General features: G+C 42.2%; 1 protein-coding gene across 1 annotated transcript; it reads right to left on the bottom strand.

The window, feature by feature from the left end:
* Positions 1-983: 983 nt before the first annotated feature.
* Positions 984-12,509, bottom strand: LOC142255678 (nicotinamide N-methyltransferase-like). The gene is made up of 3 exons (XM_075327114.1): positions 12,359-12,509; positions 5,636-5,843; positions 984-1,829 (listed from the first exon to the last, which is right to left on the bottom strand). Exons 1-3 carry the CDS (start codon positions 12,507-12,509, stop codon positions 1,406-1,408), a joined length of 783 nt encoding a protein of 260 aa, XP_075183229.1. The 3' UTR covers positions 984-1,405.
* Positions 12,510-16,282: the final 3,773 nt, after the last annotated feature.

Here is a 16,282-nt window from a genome sequence, read left to right as displayed (position 1 = left end):
AACGTAACCACTGAGCCAGTCACGTGTGTACAGTGGCACGTCAGACCGAGGAGGTCACTCCGTTAGTGGCACTGGATACCCAAAGCTGGCACACACATGCACAAATGTCTGCCACTGCAGACAGGGTGTGTGCGTAGGGGGCACTTCGAGTCCGGAAGGACTCCAATTCCTCACCGTGCAGAGACACAGTTTGTACCTAGATATGAATACTTGGTAATGGAGCCTGCCCTAAAGTCAGAATCAAACTACACATCTACAAAAAAAAGTTAGCGTCTCTGGGTACCCACAACTGGCACATGCATACATACAAGTCTGCCACTACAGATGGGGCATGTGCATAGGAGGCACGTCTTTTCTGGAAGGACTCTAATCCCTCACCGTGCAGAGACACAGTTTGTACCCAGATATGAATACCTGGTACCGGCGCCTGCCCTAAAGTCAGAATCACACTGCACATATACAAGAGTCTGCCACAAAAACTGCAGACTTACATTGGCACTGGAACCCACTCACACCTGACAGCAGGGAATGCGGCCCAGCTGTCAGCATACAAAAGGACGCTTGTGCCCCGATGAGCGGAGCTACAAACCTTTTTTAGCCGCCACCCTGGCCCATACAACATGGCATATCGTAATGGCGTCGGCTGCAGCCATACAGGGGCTGCCACGTCATTGCTGAAGTCATGATGACCAATTGGCGGCTGCCACTTCATCTCTGATGTCACTAATCAGTAGCCACCTTGTCATCAATTACATCATGCACATGCTCATTGTGGCTGCATGAACACTTAAGCTCAGGATGGAACAAAACTCTAGCCACCTGATACCTCAAGCGATGGCCAGGTGGCGCTGCAGAGTTAACCGACCTCAATGTGTGACTCAATGACGAGACTACATAAGTAAATGTTTTTAAACTATAGAGCAAGTGTTAAAAATCCAGCCATAAAAGGGAAGAAACAGTTAATGTGACATTCATACCTTTATTATACTATACAAACAAAGTAAGCAGGAAACATGGGAAACAAAGCAACAATGAAAGATGAGCAGATCCCAAGACATCAAGATCAGAGGCTGCTCCAGATGGTGAAGCCACGTCTTAGCATAAATCCACAATAAGTTCTAAACATAGGGGCCCTTAATATATTTAGAACATAAAGTCTAGAACTTTGATCTTACAAGTATGATCCTGTTACACATTTATATGAAAGATATTTCCTGTGATACATGATGTTCCTCACATATTATACTGAAAACAGAAGGATTATATTATTATATACCCACCCATACCACTCAACACAAATTGCAGATATCAGCATCTGAATAAAAACAGGTCACACCTCTTGAGAATATTATATAATTTTTTAACATATACATATAACTCTTGACATGTGGACTCTACTTTTTGCTTACATCTCCTTGTGAGCTGCAATGAATATGACGGCCTTATAGTCAATAAGGTCACTCACATTCGTTCTCTTCTTCACCTTACAATTATCAATTACGAAACCTGCATCAACCAGAGCTTTCCTGACAAAATCCTCATCATGATTGAGAAAGTGAAATGTATCTGTACCAGCTGTTGCATACGTTCCCTCTAAACATCCAATTAATATAATGTTTCCTCCAGGTTTCAGCAACCGTGAGAACTTCCTGACATTTCTCATGTATTCATCTTTATCTTTGCTAATAAACTCTAAAAGGCAAAAACTGATGATACAATCCGCTGGTGGTAAGACGATCAGATCCATCATATTTTCCTTTTCTAGGTTACATTTTACAACATGTTGAAGAGCCGATCTCACTTTATTTTCTCTTTCCTGTGTCTGTTCACTGTAAAAAACGAAAAAGGAGAAAAATGATGAAACTTTTTGTCTCACGGACATGGTCACTATTGTCCAGGGTGACATTACGACTTGGGGGTATTACACTGGACTTTAAATACAGGGGAAGACTTAAATTCAACCAAATGGTGTATTACTACAGAGCCACTTTCAATTTATATCTAGAAAAGCAGCCACAGACCACAATAAAGACAAAGGTGTCTTTTTTTTAATGTACAAATTACTGTAGATTTTCTATATATTAGTTCATTGCCAAATATTATGTACTGTACAGAATAATTTAATTTGTTTCTTGCACAGTGACAGATTTTGGCAATATGTATTACCAATTAAACAAGATTTATACCTCTGATCTAAAGACCAAAAACATTGTATGTATTGTGCTCTTTCAACATTACTTTTTATTAGAGAAGAGCGGACCAGTTGAAGTTCGGTTCAGCAGGTTCAGCCGAAGTTTAAAATAAGTTTGTTTTTGGACCTAAACTTTACCTGAACCCCAAAGTAGATCACTAATTGGGCAGTTCAGGTCTCCGCCCACATGCAGCCAGCCTTAAAAAAGTTTTTTTCAAACATTTTATATTTTTGGTGCACATTACATCTGATCACGCCTCCTAAGGAAGTGGGTCACGAAACGTGCGTTTGGCGGCTGAACTGGACGGAGCTCATTTTTATTCATCTACATCTAAGTTTACCTACTAACATTCTTATTTTTGCTATCACTTGATAAATTCTCTTATCTTCCCCATTGGTGTACAGCCTAGATCTATGTGTTTGGCTTTTTCCTAGCTATATTACCATCTACTTTCAGTAATTTTTTCTATCTATTGATTATTTTTGTATGCACCTGGCACTTTTTCATATCTGTATTTATACAAAAATTGGAATTTTATACACTAAAAAAAATTTTTTGAATGCTTAAATTATTTTTCTCTGTCAGGTCCTTTTACCTGTATCACCATTATGTAAATGTTTTACTTTCTGCTATATTTTAATTGTTCCTAAATAAAATGTCATTATTTTAGGCCTTATATTTGTGATTCTCTTTTGTTGTTTGATATGATTTAGTTTATGGCGCCCTATACTAGTATGAAAGGGTACATCTTGTTGACCCCAGTGTAAACTGTCCAAACACTGCAAGTGGCTCACACTGGGCTGAGCACTGAGCATACCCAAGCACACTGATGCTCACGCAAGTGACGCTCATGTGTAAAGCACCCGAATTCCGAACCCAAACTCAGTTTTCCATAAAAGTCCGAGTACAAAACACCGAACCTCTGGTTCGCTCATCTCTAATCATTATTATACAGAACCACGATTGATCTGAGTGGATAAAAGTAGACTTTTCTAATGAAATCCAAATTTTGTTTTTTAACCCCTTCAGCCCTAGAGCGTTTTCCGTTTTTGTTTTTTGCTCCCTTTCTTCTGAGAGCCGTAACTTTTTTATTTTTCCATCAATCTTGCCATATGAGGGCTTGTTTTTTGCGTTACAAGTTGTACTTTTAAATGGAAGCATATGTTTTACCATATAGTGTACTGGAAAACAGCAAAAAAATTCCAAGTGTGGAAAAACTGCAAATAAAGTGTGATCGCACAATAGTCTTTTGGATATTTTTTTCCACCGTGTTCACTATATGGTAAAACCGATGTGTCATTGTGATGTCTGAAGTCGGTGCGAGTTTGTGGACACCAAATATGTATAGGTTTACTTGTATTTAAAGGGTAAAAAAAAAAAATCACCAATTTTGTCCAATAAAAGTGGCGCACGTTTTGCGCCATATTCCGAAACCCGTAGCTTTCTCATTTTTCGGGATCTATGGCTGATTGATGGCTTATTTTTTGCGTCTCGAGCTGCCATTTCTAATGGTATAATTTTTCCGCAGATGCTATGTTGTGATCGCCTGTTATTGCATTTTGCGTAAACTTGCGGCGACCAAAAAACATAATTTTGGCGTTGGAATGATTTTGCCGCTACGCTGTTTACTGATTAGATTAATTGATTTTATATATTGATAGATCGGGCATTTCTCAACACGGTGATACCAAATATGTGTACATTTTTTATTTTTTTAACCCTTTAATTTCAATGGGGCGAAAGGGGGGTGAGCAGTCCCACTGCACTATCTGCAGATATCAGCTACAGAACTAAGATCTGCAAATATGCTGCTTTACTCTCCGTGCTGGCACTTTGCCGGCATTGAGAGGAAGTGACTCATGTTAGCTAAAGGATAATAGCAAAAGAACCACCAGTTGGTATTTCTACATGGACATTACTCACAGTTTAAAATAGAAAATAGCACCAGTGAGGAATTAAATATAAAACTTAACTTTTAATCTTATTCATTAAAAATGTGCAATCTTAAAAAATACACTAAGGATCACCCTGCAGGCAACCAAAGGCACGTTATCCCACACCGTGTCAGGGTACGTTTGGGCAAAAACCATTAGGGAATAGCAGGTGTGTGTGTTGGGGGCAATTTACAACCGACCGTTAGTATACAAAGTAATTCACAGAGATTAGTATGGACAGTGGTCCCACTACCAACATATGATACGGATGGAATACTAGATAGACCAATCCTAGGAATACCAACGGCAAAAAGAGACTTTAACCCCTTTACCGAACGTTCAACACACAAACAAGGCAGTAGTAAGGAAGGATCTCACCCATTTAGATGATCTTCCAATGCTTTACACAGCAATTTCTTATTTGAGGGGTCAAAGAGGGGGTTGGAATCCAGGCTTGATAAAACTTGCCCTAAACCCCCTTGACTCCCGTCCTAACAAGGACGGTCCACATCTGAACCTATGTCCTTGTACACAGATGCCCCACATGCCTCCCGACTCGTTTCATCACAATTAGTGACTCCTCAGGGGACCAAGCATGAAGAAATATGTAGTGGGCCAAAAGTGGTGTGGCACCTGCAAGGTCCATACACCAAATGCTGCAAGACCATCCTTCCTTACTACAGCTTTGTTTGTGTGTTGAAAGTTTGGTAAAGGGGTTAAAGTCTCTTTTTGCCGTTGGTATTCCTAGGATTGGTCTATCTAGTATTCCATCCGTATCATATGTTGGTAGTGGGACCACTGTCCATACTAATCTCTGTGAATTACTTTGTATACTAACGGTCGGTTGTAAATTGCCCCCATCACACACACCTGCTATTCCCTAATGGTTTTTGCCCAAAGGTACCCTGAGATGGTGTGGGATAACGTGCCTTTGGTTACCTGCAGGGTGATCCTAAGTGTATTTTTTAAGATTGCATATTTTTAATGAATAAGATTAAAAATTAAGTTTTATATTTAATTCTTCACTGGTGATATTTTCCATGTTAGCTAAAGGCGTCATCACATGACCCTGTGCTACTATGGCAAAAACAGAAACTAACGGGATCACGCACGTGACTTCCGGTGGGGGCAGCGGTAAGTAAATGTAATTGCCACACGCATATACATCTCGCTGCCAGACTTTGGCAGCGAGATGTAAGGGGTTAAATGTTGCGAGTGGAATCCATTCCACTCATAACATGCAGGCACACATGTCAGCTGTTGAAAATAGCTGATATGTGCACAGATCCCCACGAGCTGCCCACGGCAGGGGGCAGGGATTAACCGCATACGCTCCATGACGGATAGATCCGTCATTGGTCGTGAAGGGGTTAATATTCTGCCAAAGTAATATATGGTAAATAGAAGAAATACTGTGCAATAATCTCCCAAATTTGCCATTTTTTTCTAGTTTGAAAGCAAAAATAGCAATGATATTGGGTTTCTCCTAATGTTTGGGCAATGCCTCACCTGCTTTCTTTATTGTCTGCATGAAGATTTGCGACATGGCCCCAATCAAAAGCTCCTGTACGTTCATCCACCCATCTCTTCAGCTCCATAATGCATCTGTCTTGGATCTTCAACACTATGATGTGTTTGAAAAAATCACAAGCTGCAAACAAATGATGAACCATGGAACCAATACTGAAATCAATCAAGACGTCTCCTCTAATATGACCTGCAGAAAAGAAAATCTAAATATTAAAATTTACATTCTGTGGTTGGAACAACCCAGAAACAGGATTCTCCACTGAATTTTTGAATTTTACCCTGTAAAAGTTTTTTGCCTTTTGTTTTTTTCTTCTCTTTTTCAAAGATCCATAACTTTTTTTCTCTTTAAAAACAGTCATATGAGGACTTGATTTTCAGAGGACACATTGTAGTTTTGGGCATTACCCTGTAATATTGTTACGCAGTCTGCCAGGCATAAGGGAACTCCTGGTGAGCGCCATATCTCACAGGGTAGACTGGTGACATGATACAATGGTGGGTCCTGGAGCTTTGGAAAGGGGAGCCTTGTCACCTTCAACACTCTCCAGAAATCCCCTCCCCATCTCTGATCAATTGCCTAGGCCCTTGCTTTCCCTGAACTTATCCTGACTAGGGAGAAGGCCAGTGAGAGCACTAGTCTCACCACTACAATAATATAATACAAGGGTAGAGAGGAGACAGACATGGGGAAAATAGACCCAAAAGGAAAACACTTCAAGCTCATCCAATGCAGCCAAACTCCGCAGCTGCAATTGTCATGACACCTAAGCTTCTTCTAGAGACTGACTCCTTCTGAAGTGGACAGCATAAGAATGAAGATTCTATAACCAGCATCGGATAGTAAAACAAGTGACTATATTTAGCAAAGTGGAGTGGTCACAAAAAGCTGCACCTGAGATTAAGTCTCCAAAGGATAGTCATATAGGAAAGAGTCTAGAGGTCTCCTCAGAGCAGGACACAACTATGATAAATGTATAGTAAAATAGTAATAAAATAAAGTGTGGTAAAATGGTGAAAAACATACCATTCCACCATTGATTTATGGATTTTGTTTTTAAAGCATTCATTATGCGGAAAAACAACCCTGCAGCATGATTGTTCAAGTCCTTACCTCATAGGTTGACGATCATGGTAATCACGGTGGACATAATCTATCATAATTAATCATGGTTGCCATGTAAAAACATCTTTATTCCCCAATCACATCATGGATTGTCCATTGGGCACCAGGGTATGTGCTTAGCCATGTAAATGACACTAGCTCAGGCAGCTGCTGTCATACACCTTCTGAGACCTCATGACATAATTTTGCGTGTTTGTGTCGCAAAGTTTATCTGAATTAGAGCAGAGTGACACTGGTGTATGACTTGCATGAGAGCAGTGAGAAAATCTAGCATTGCACTTCGCTCCATTTAAGGCAATGCTGCAGCTCACATCTGCAAATTTTTCCTCAGCCCTAATCAGACTGAGGAAAAAAATTGCAGCATGCTCCGTGAGTCTCTCATCACTTGCACCCATACAAGTCTATGAGTGTGAGGGAAACATCGGACTGCACTTGGATGACATCCAAGTGCAGTATGATATAAGTGTAGCGCACTGGCCTAGCCAGGTTGTCTCAGATAACACACAAACACCCCACCCCAATTAGACAGGGACACCAGCCAAACACAAAATCCGTGTTGCCTCCCTCCAGGGTCTGATGTCCACACCAGGTGGGGCGGAGCTAAGCGGTTTGCTCCACCCACCGAGGAGTTCACAGGCCTGGAGGCGGGAAAAATGACAGTTTAGTGGAGGAGTTTGAAGTGAGAGGAGTGAGCACTTGGGTGTCTGGGTTTGTGACCCAGGCACTGACAGCAAGGTTGGCAGACGGTGGTGGCCGTCTGCAGGAGTGGTGAATCGACGCGGAACCGTAGGACCAGGGACGGGCGGCCGCCCGCCGGTTCCGACCGGGGAGCGAAGTGAAGCAGCACACGCAGGCAGGGCCATCGGACCCCGACCAGGCTTGGAGCCGCCGGCAATAGTCAAATCCGAGTGCGATCGGAACCCCAGGGGTTTCCTAGCAGCCAAAGACCCGATTGAAGGCAACTGCCCACACCGTGAGGGTAACAGCTACTGCCTAAGGCTAGAGACCCAAGGGCCAGCGCCTGCGGGCAAACGGGCTCCTCCGGTACCCATACACCGGGGAGCGGACTACCATTGGGAATCCATAGGAGTCAGAAGAAGAACATCAAGGTGCAGGGAAAGACAGCCGCCATCACCTGTCCGGGGAGAGACACTGCAGCCGGCTGCGGGACCCGTCCATCCAGCCGTTTGGATTACCGTGGACTTTGTACCTTTCTTGCTGAGTGAGTACACCCGTGCCCTCAGGCACCGCGCCGCGCTGTCCCTGCAACCCTACACCTCATCAACCTTGCCTCCCTGTTACCTCATTGGGCCCCGGGACCACCGACCCCTACCCACGGAGGGGGAAAACAACATCCCATCTGCTCCCTACCATCGCTCCCAAGATCCCCGTCACCAGCAGCAGTGGTGCCCATCTTCACCACGATGCGTGGGTGGTGTCACGGACTAAATCCCCCAAACCAACCACCCCTTTCACTCACGGGCAAGGAGCGCCGCTCGAGTCCCCGGATGCTGCCCACCGCTCGAGCCACTGAGCAGCCATCACAGCAGCGCCGGACCCGAGCGTTAGCGAGAGCGCGGCAGCGACAGCGTCTTCCTTGCCCGCGACATAAGCACAGGCTGACAGGAGATGGGAAGATTAGTCCCTCCCTTTCCTCCGCAGTTGTGATCCAATTGCAAGAGTGGATCACAGTTGCATGAAACTCGGCTCATGCTCGCAGCAGAGAAGGAGCCGAGGGTCATTAGCTTATTGCATCTGATGCTCTTGCATCGGGTGCCATACACTAGTGTGACTCCAGACTTATACACGACATGACAGAATTTCCAGAAGAATAAAACACTTTTTGCAATAACTTTCTGTGATGACTCCTGTCGCTATCATGACTCACTTCTTTTTACAGCCAGCAGAGCGCTGGCTATAAGAGAAGAGTAGCATTTCAGGTGATCAGAGCTCTGCAGCTGTAATGAACAGAAATGCACAGGAGAACAGACTGTTAATCCTTATAGCCCCCTAGGGTTACTAGTAAAATAAAAAAGTTTTAAAAAAATTAAAAAAAGTAACAGTTCAAATCCCCCCCATTCGCCCCAATATATTGAAAAATATAGGGTTAATATATATATATATATATATATATATATATATATATATATATATATATATATATATATATATATATATACAGTGCCTACAAGTAGTAATCAACCCCCTGCAGATTTAGCTGGTTTACACATTCGGAATTAACTTGGCATTGTGACATTTGGACTGTAGATCAGCCTGGAAGTGTGAAATGCACTGCGGCAAAAAAGAATGTTATTTCTTTTTTTATTTTTTTTTTAAATTGTGAAAAGTTTATTCAGAGGGTCATTTATTATTCAACCCCTCAAACCACAAGAATTCTGTTTGGTTCCCCTAAAGTATTAAGAAGTATTTCAGGCACAAAGAACAATGAGCGTCACATGTTTGGATTAATTATCTCTTTTTTCAGCCTTTTCTGACTAATTGAGACCCTCCCCAAACTTGTGAACAGCACTCATACTTGGTCAACATGGGAAAGACAAAGGAGCATTCCAAGGCCATCAGAGATCGTGGAGGGTCACAAGGCTGGCAAGGGGTACAAAACCCTTTCAAAGGAGTTGGGCCTACCTGTCTCCACTGTTGGGAGCATCATCCGGAAGTGGAAGGCTTATGGAACTACTGTTAGCCTTCCACGGCCTGGACAGCCTTTGAAAGTTTCCACCCGTGCCAAGGCCAGGCTTGTCCGAAGAGTCAAGGCTAACCCAAGGACAACAAGGAAGGAGCTCCGGGAAGATCTCATGGCAGTGGGGACATTGGTTTCAGTCAATACCATAAGTAACGTACTCCACCGCAATGGTCTCCGTTCCAGACGAGCCCATAAGGTACCTTTACTTTCAAAGCGTCATGTCAAGGCTCGTCTACAGTTTGCTCATGATCATTTGGAGGACTCTGAGACAGACTGGTTCAAGGTTCTCTGGTCTGATGAGACCAAGATCGAGATCTTTGGTGCCAACCACACACGTGACGTTTGGAGACTGGATGGCACTGCATACGACCCCAAGAATACCATCCCTACAGGCAAGCACGGTGGTGGCAGCATCATGCTGTGGGTCTGTTTCTCAGCCAAGGGGCCTGGCCATCTGGTCCGCATCCATGGGAAGATGGATAGCACGGCCTACCTGGAGATTTTGGCCAAGAACCTGCGCTCCTCCATCAAGGATCTTAAGATGGGTCGTCATTTCATCTTCCAACAAGACAACGACCCAAAACACACAGCCAAGAAAACCAAGGCCTGGTTCAAGTGGGAAAAAATCAAGGTGTTGCAGTGGCCTAGTCAGTCTCCTGACCTTAACCCAATTGAAAACTTGTGGAAGGAGCTCAAGATTAAAGTCCACATGAGACACCCAAAGAACCTAGATAACTTGTAGAAGATCTGCATGGAGGAGTGGGCCAAGATAACTCCAGAGACCTGTGCCGGCCTGATCAGGTCTTATAAAAGACGATTATTAGCTGTAATTGCAAACAAGGGTTATTCCACAAAATATTAAACCTAGGGGTTGAATAATAATTGACCCACACTTTTATGTTGAAAATTTATTAAAATTTAACTGAGCAACATAACTTGTTGGTTTGTAAGATTTATGCATCTGTTAATAAATCCTGCTCTTGTTTGAAGTTTGCAGGCTCTAACTTATTTGCATCTTATCAAACCAACTAAATCTGCAGAGGGTTGAATACTACTTGTAGGCACTGTATATATACTTAGATTGTGTCACCACATTCAGAAATTCCCGTGCTATCAAAATATAAAAACAATAAACTTAATCGTTATATTGCCTAGTGGCAAAAAATCCAAAAGCCAGCATTAAGGTTTTTGGTCGTCGCAAATTTTGCCCAAAATGCAATAACAGGCGATCAAAATGCAGCCTCTGCACAAAAATGGCACCGTTAAAACTGTCAGCTTGAGATGCAAAAAATAAGCCATCACTGAGTGCCATATCGCAAAAAATGAGAATGCTACGGGTTTTGGAAAATGGCTCAAAAAGTCTGCCACTTGGGTCAAACTTCTGAATTTTTTGAATCCCTTAGATCAAAGTACACCTATACATGTTTGGTGTCTACAAACTCATACTGTCCAGAGGCATCATATTGACACTTGACTTTTACAATATAGTGAACACGGTGAATAAAATACCTCAAGAACCATTGTGCAATTCTACTTTTTTGCAATTTTTCCGCACTTGGAATTTTGAGGCTGTTTTCCAGTACACTATATGGTAAAACTCGTGGTTTCATTTAAAAGTACAAGTCATCCCGCAGAAAAATAAGCCCTTATATCTCAAGATTGATGGAAAAATAAAAAAGTTACGGCTCTAGGATGAAGGGGAGCAAAAAACAATCAACGAAAAAAATGAAAAATCGCCGGGAGTTAGATATAAACTCAGATTTCGAAAATAAAGGTGTAGATGTAATCAGCATTACAGTGCCTTTACTTTAATAGATTAGTTTTGGGCATAAAAACCTGATCATAGATTCTATTTTCTATTGGTTATAAGAAACTTTAAGAACGGGCTCAAAGGGGGTATTCATTATCTCATGCTGGGTATTCCAATCTCAGTTATTCATGCATCACTCAAATTGTTAAGATCACAGAACCATAAAAGTGTCCTGGTTGAGAGTTACAAAAGCAGCCCAGGACAACAAACTGTCCTATTTCCATAAGTTCCCAGTAACAAAATCAGATCAGCATGTGCAACACTGTTAGAAATGGCAAAACCTCAAGCTGTTGAACCACAAGTTGCCATATAACAGCAAATTTTAAAGTTTTGTTGCGTTTTTACAGTATTTTTGACCAGTGCATTTTTTAAGTCAAATCTATTTACTGGAAGGGTTAAAAAAGGCTAGCAAAAATGCAGAAAGAATTGACATGCTGCATCTTTGTGGTCACCACAAAGACGCAGCCAAAAAAAGCTGCAACGTGCAGACAGCAAAAATGAAATCTCATAGACTTTGCTGGGGAAGGAAATGCATGCAGTTTTGGGACCAAAGCTACACCCAAAAATGCACAAAAATGCCACAAAAAATGCAGTGTGCGCACAAGGCCTAACTCTTTTTTCACCCTCAAACTTTTTTTCTATGGTGCTACCTATAATAGAGGGGGAAACAATGACTCCACTAAACCCAGAGACCTTATAGTCTACAGCAGGGTTCCCCAACTCCAGTCCTCGAGGGCCGCCAACAGTGCATGTTTTCAGGATTTCCTTAGCATTGCATGGGTGTTGGAATCATCAACTGTGCAGGTGATTAAATCACATGTGCAATACTAAGGAAATCCTGAAAACATGCACTGTTGGCGGCCCTCGAGGACTGGAATTGGGGACCCATGGTCTACATCATATTTGATGACCAGAGTTTTACCCAATTTTCTTGGGTTAATAATAAATAAATGGCAGTGGGTTTACCTTTTTCTAATCACTTTAGCCCTCATAAAGAAATTATTCTAAATTGTATTTATTTTTTTACAATTGTAACCAATAGAGATATAGTAAGATTAAGATACATACACTTTGTGAAAGTTTTTGTAATATTTTCAATGGGAAATATTATGGAATCTTCTCCAAAGACCATGTCTTCTTTACCTGAAAAGTAAGTTTCCAGACTCTGTCTGGAGTCTACGCCATCAACATGGTAGAGCTTATGGCTGCAAGAATCCATCGTGTAACCTTGTATCACAGACGGAGTGGCTCCTTCAACACCAGAGCTTAAGATCTTTATATAACCAGCAGGAAACAATTTACAAAGTGGTAAGAAGTAAATATCAGATCATGAGTCATCACTTTCAATTAGAGTCATAGGAGCATATGGTAATCAAGTGACATTGACTTACAAGTACTGAAAACAAATAGTGATCCACTATTGAATGAGTGAATAATGCCTTAGGAAAACATATCACAGAACATTTCGACCTATGACAAGTGCATATTCAAGGATATGTGTTAAAGGCAAACTATTCAGTGTGCATGAAATAAAAGTTGAGAGCCACGCAGTACCGCCATTCTTTCCACACTGGCCAGGCCGGCGTCTACACACAGATGTTCTTGAAAAAACTTTTTTGCATAGGTCGAAACAATGAACGATATCTGTTTTTCTCATTGCTTTATCAAAAAAAATGAGGTTAAAGCAGAATACTTTGTGTTTGTCTACTTCAGTGTTGAGGTTACTGCTAGATTTGAGTGAACCTTAGGCTCGAGGCTCAGGGTTCAGACTCAGAAAAGGATGTGAAAAAAGTCAAGGTGTGTCGAGCGCTGTGCTCATGTGTGAGTGATTCCCTGAACTGTGCAGGCTGTGGTTAGTGTTTGATCTGCTCAGATATGGCTTACATTCAGTGTTCTCAAATGTCTTGTTCATGGAGAATAAAAATAAAAAAGGCCCACGCACCTTCCAAAGTGTTTTGCTATAGGGGCTGTTTGTTTTTCTTTTATTCTCCATGAACAAGACATCTGAGAATACAGAATGTAAGCAAAATTTGAGTCGATCAAACACTAACCACAGCAAACACAATGCAGGGCATGACTCAAACATGAGCAAAGCGCTCGACTCACCATGGTGATTTTCACTTAATTGTCCGAGCCTGAACACCAAGCCTCGAGCCTATGGTTCGCTCAACTCTAGTTACTGCTGTGAGAGAATACAAGCCATGTTGTATTCTCTAGAAAACATCTTGTCTTATAACTGAATAGTGCCATAGGGTTCAGCTTATACTGATGAGTGGGGAGGTTTCAAATTTCTACACACCCCTGCGGCTCTTATTGGTGCATGGTATTTTTTTGTTTGAGGTACTATGTAAGCTGGTAACATGATGTAATAAAGCAGAAACTTTCAGCATACCATAGATGGTGTGTGCTGTATTGATTTCTCAAAGCGTTTGTGAAACAAAGCTTATTAATTTGGAGTTCCAAGGGCATAGAAGCAGAGTATTTAGCTCACACTGTAATATATGAGACGGTTGCACCTCAGACCTTTCCCAGATTATGAAATTGTCATGCGGGCTTTACACGAGTCGATGGATAATGCAATTTCACGATTGATCGTACCCGCCCCCGTCGTTTGTGCGTCACGGCCAAGTCGCTGCCCGTGTCGCACAAAGTCATTAAACCCCCATCACATGTACTTACCTGCTGTGCGACCTCGCTGTGGGTGGCGAACGTCCACTTCCTGAATGGGGACGGACGTTCGGCATCACAACGACGTCACACAGCCGCCGGCCAATAGAATCGGAGGGGCGGAGATGAGCGGGACGTAAACATCCCGCTCACCTCCTTCCTTCCGCATAGCCGGAGGGAGCTGTGGGATGCAGGTAAGCTGTGTTCATCGTTCCCGTGGTGTCACACGGAGCGACATGTGCTGCCACGGGAACGACCGGCGAAAAGTAAAATAAACAATATTATAAAACTGAGCGACAAGTACACGACTCACGATTTGTGAGCAATACTGCGTTGCTCAGAGGTGTCACACGAGATGACGTCGCGTACGATGCCGGATGTGCGTCACGAAAACCGTGACCCCGACGATGCATCGCACAATCAGTCGTCTCGTGTAAAGCCCGCATTAGAATTGGTCTCTTTTCTTTAACTTAGTATAACTAGATAAGTAATCACAGAATCAATGAGTAAATAATCAAAATAAGTAATTAATTTTAAAGTAAATACAATTCATGTTTAAATTTTAGGAATTCTCTGAACTCAGAAAATTTGATTAATTTTCAAATCACTTTACAAAAATTACTTTAAATGTCCTCCTCCATTCTATACATTTCAGACAATTGCATCCGCAAGAAAATGATCACGTGACCTTGTGTGGTCAAGCGCACTTCTCCATAATATCTTGCAGCTTCTTGATATAGAATAGCCAATCAGGAGCCAGTATAAAAGCAGAAACAGGAAGTGTAACAGCCATTTTGTTGACTATGGATAGTTGGAGATTTTCACAGTTGATACCAGAAATATAGACTGAACAAATGTGAGTGACAATACAACAGTCTGTGCTCCCTCTCGGACCAGAGACTTAGTGAATCCACCCCATTGTCCTACACAGTGGTCCCAGGAGAATGTTCACAATCTTTATTTCCACACAGACTGGCCAGTGATGATAGTGGAATGAAATTTCGGTAGGAATAGAGCAATTGTATTTTGCTCTTCCTTTTCCTTAATTGAGGGACCTATTGGGATTGATCCATATTTGTTTCCATTGTGTAAAAGAATGAACTTTAGACTCCATTTAAAACTGTCTACAAATAGAGATGAGCAAACCTTAGATTCGTTGTTTGGACTTTTATTAAAAAGCTAAATTTAAGTTCGGAGTTTGAGCGTTTTACATATGAACTTCACTTACATGAGAATTGCTGTGCTTGGGTACGCTTGGTGCTCAGCCCAGTGTAAGCTGCTTGCAGTGTTTGAAAAGTTTGAAAAACAGTTACTTTCTTCTTCTCAGGCAGGCAGGGTGCCGCAGGGATCTGTGCTAGGACCAATTCTTTTTAATCTCTTTATTAATGACCTTGTGGATGGGATTGATAGTAAAGTGTCAGTCTTTGCTGATGACACCAAACTATGTAGGATATTAAAAACTGACCTTGATAGTACAATATTACAAAAAGATCTGGATAAGATGTCAGAATGGACAGATACTTGGCAAGTGAGAGTTAATGTTGATAAATGTAAAGTAATGCACCTAGGACGTAGTAATCCTATAACTGCATATACATTAAATGGAAGCAAACTTGGGACTACAGATCAGGAGAAGGACTTAGGTATTCTCATTACAAATAAGCTGAGCAGCAGCACTCAATGTCAAGCAGCAGCTGCAAAAGCAAACAAGATTCTAGGGTGTAAAAGAGAGATTAGATGTCGTGATCCCAACGTATTGTTACCCCTCTATAAATCACTTGTAATGCCACATCTGGAATATGGGATCCAGTTTTGGGCTCCACATTTTAAAAAAGACATTCAGAAGTTAGAGTCAGTTCAAAGGCAGGCAACTAGACTACTACAAGGGATGGAAGGCTTCCCATATGATGACAGGTTGAAAAAGTTAGATATGTTTAGCTTTGAAAAAAGACGTCTCAGAGGAGATCTTATTTATATGTATAAATACATGTGTGGTCAATATAAAGGACTGGCACATGACTTATTCCTTCCAAAGACAATACTAAGGACCAGGGGGCATTCACTGCGAGTGGAAGAAAAGCGATTCTGACAGCTAAATAGGAAAGGGTTCTTACAGTTAGGCGGGCTTTGCACGCTGTGACATCGGTAACAATGTGTCACCGATGCTGCAGCGATAGTCCCGCCCCCGTCGCACGTGCGATATCTAGTGAAAGCTGCCGCAGCGATTTTTATCGCTACGACAGCTTCACACGTACATACCTGCCGTGCGACGTCCCTCTGGCCAGCGACCCGCCTCCTTCCTAAGGGGGCGGGTCGTGTGGCGTC

Source organism: Anomaloglossus baeobatrachus, chromosome 11, assembly GCF_048569485.1.
Source record: "Anomaloglossus baeobatrachus isolate aAnoBae1 chromosome 11, aAnoBae1.hap1, whole genome shotgun sequence".
Taxonomy (NCBI): Eukaryota; Metazoa; Chordata; class Amphibia; order Anura; family Aromobatidae; genus Anomaloglossus; species Anomaloglossus baeobatrachus.
Note: the sequence above shows the minus strand (reverse complement) of the source record. Positions and strands in the feature narration are given on the sequence as shown.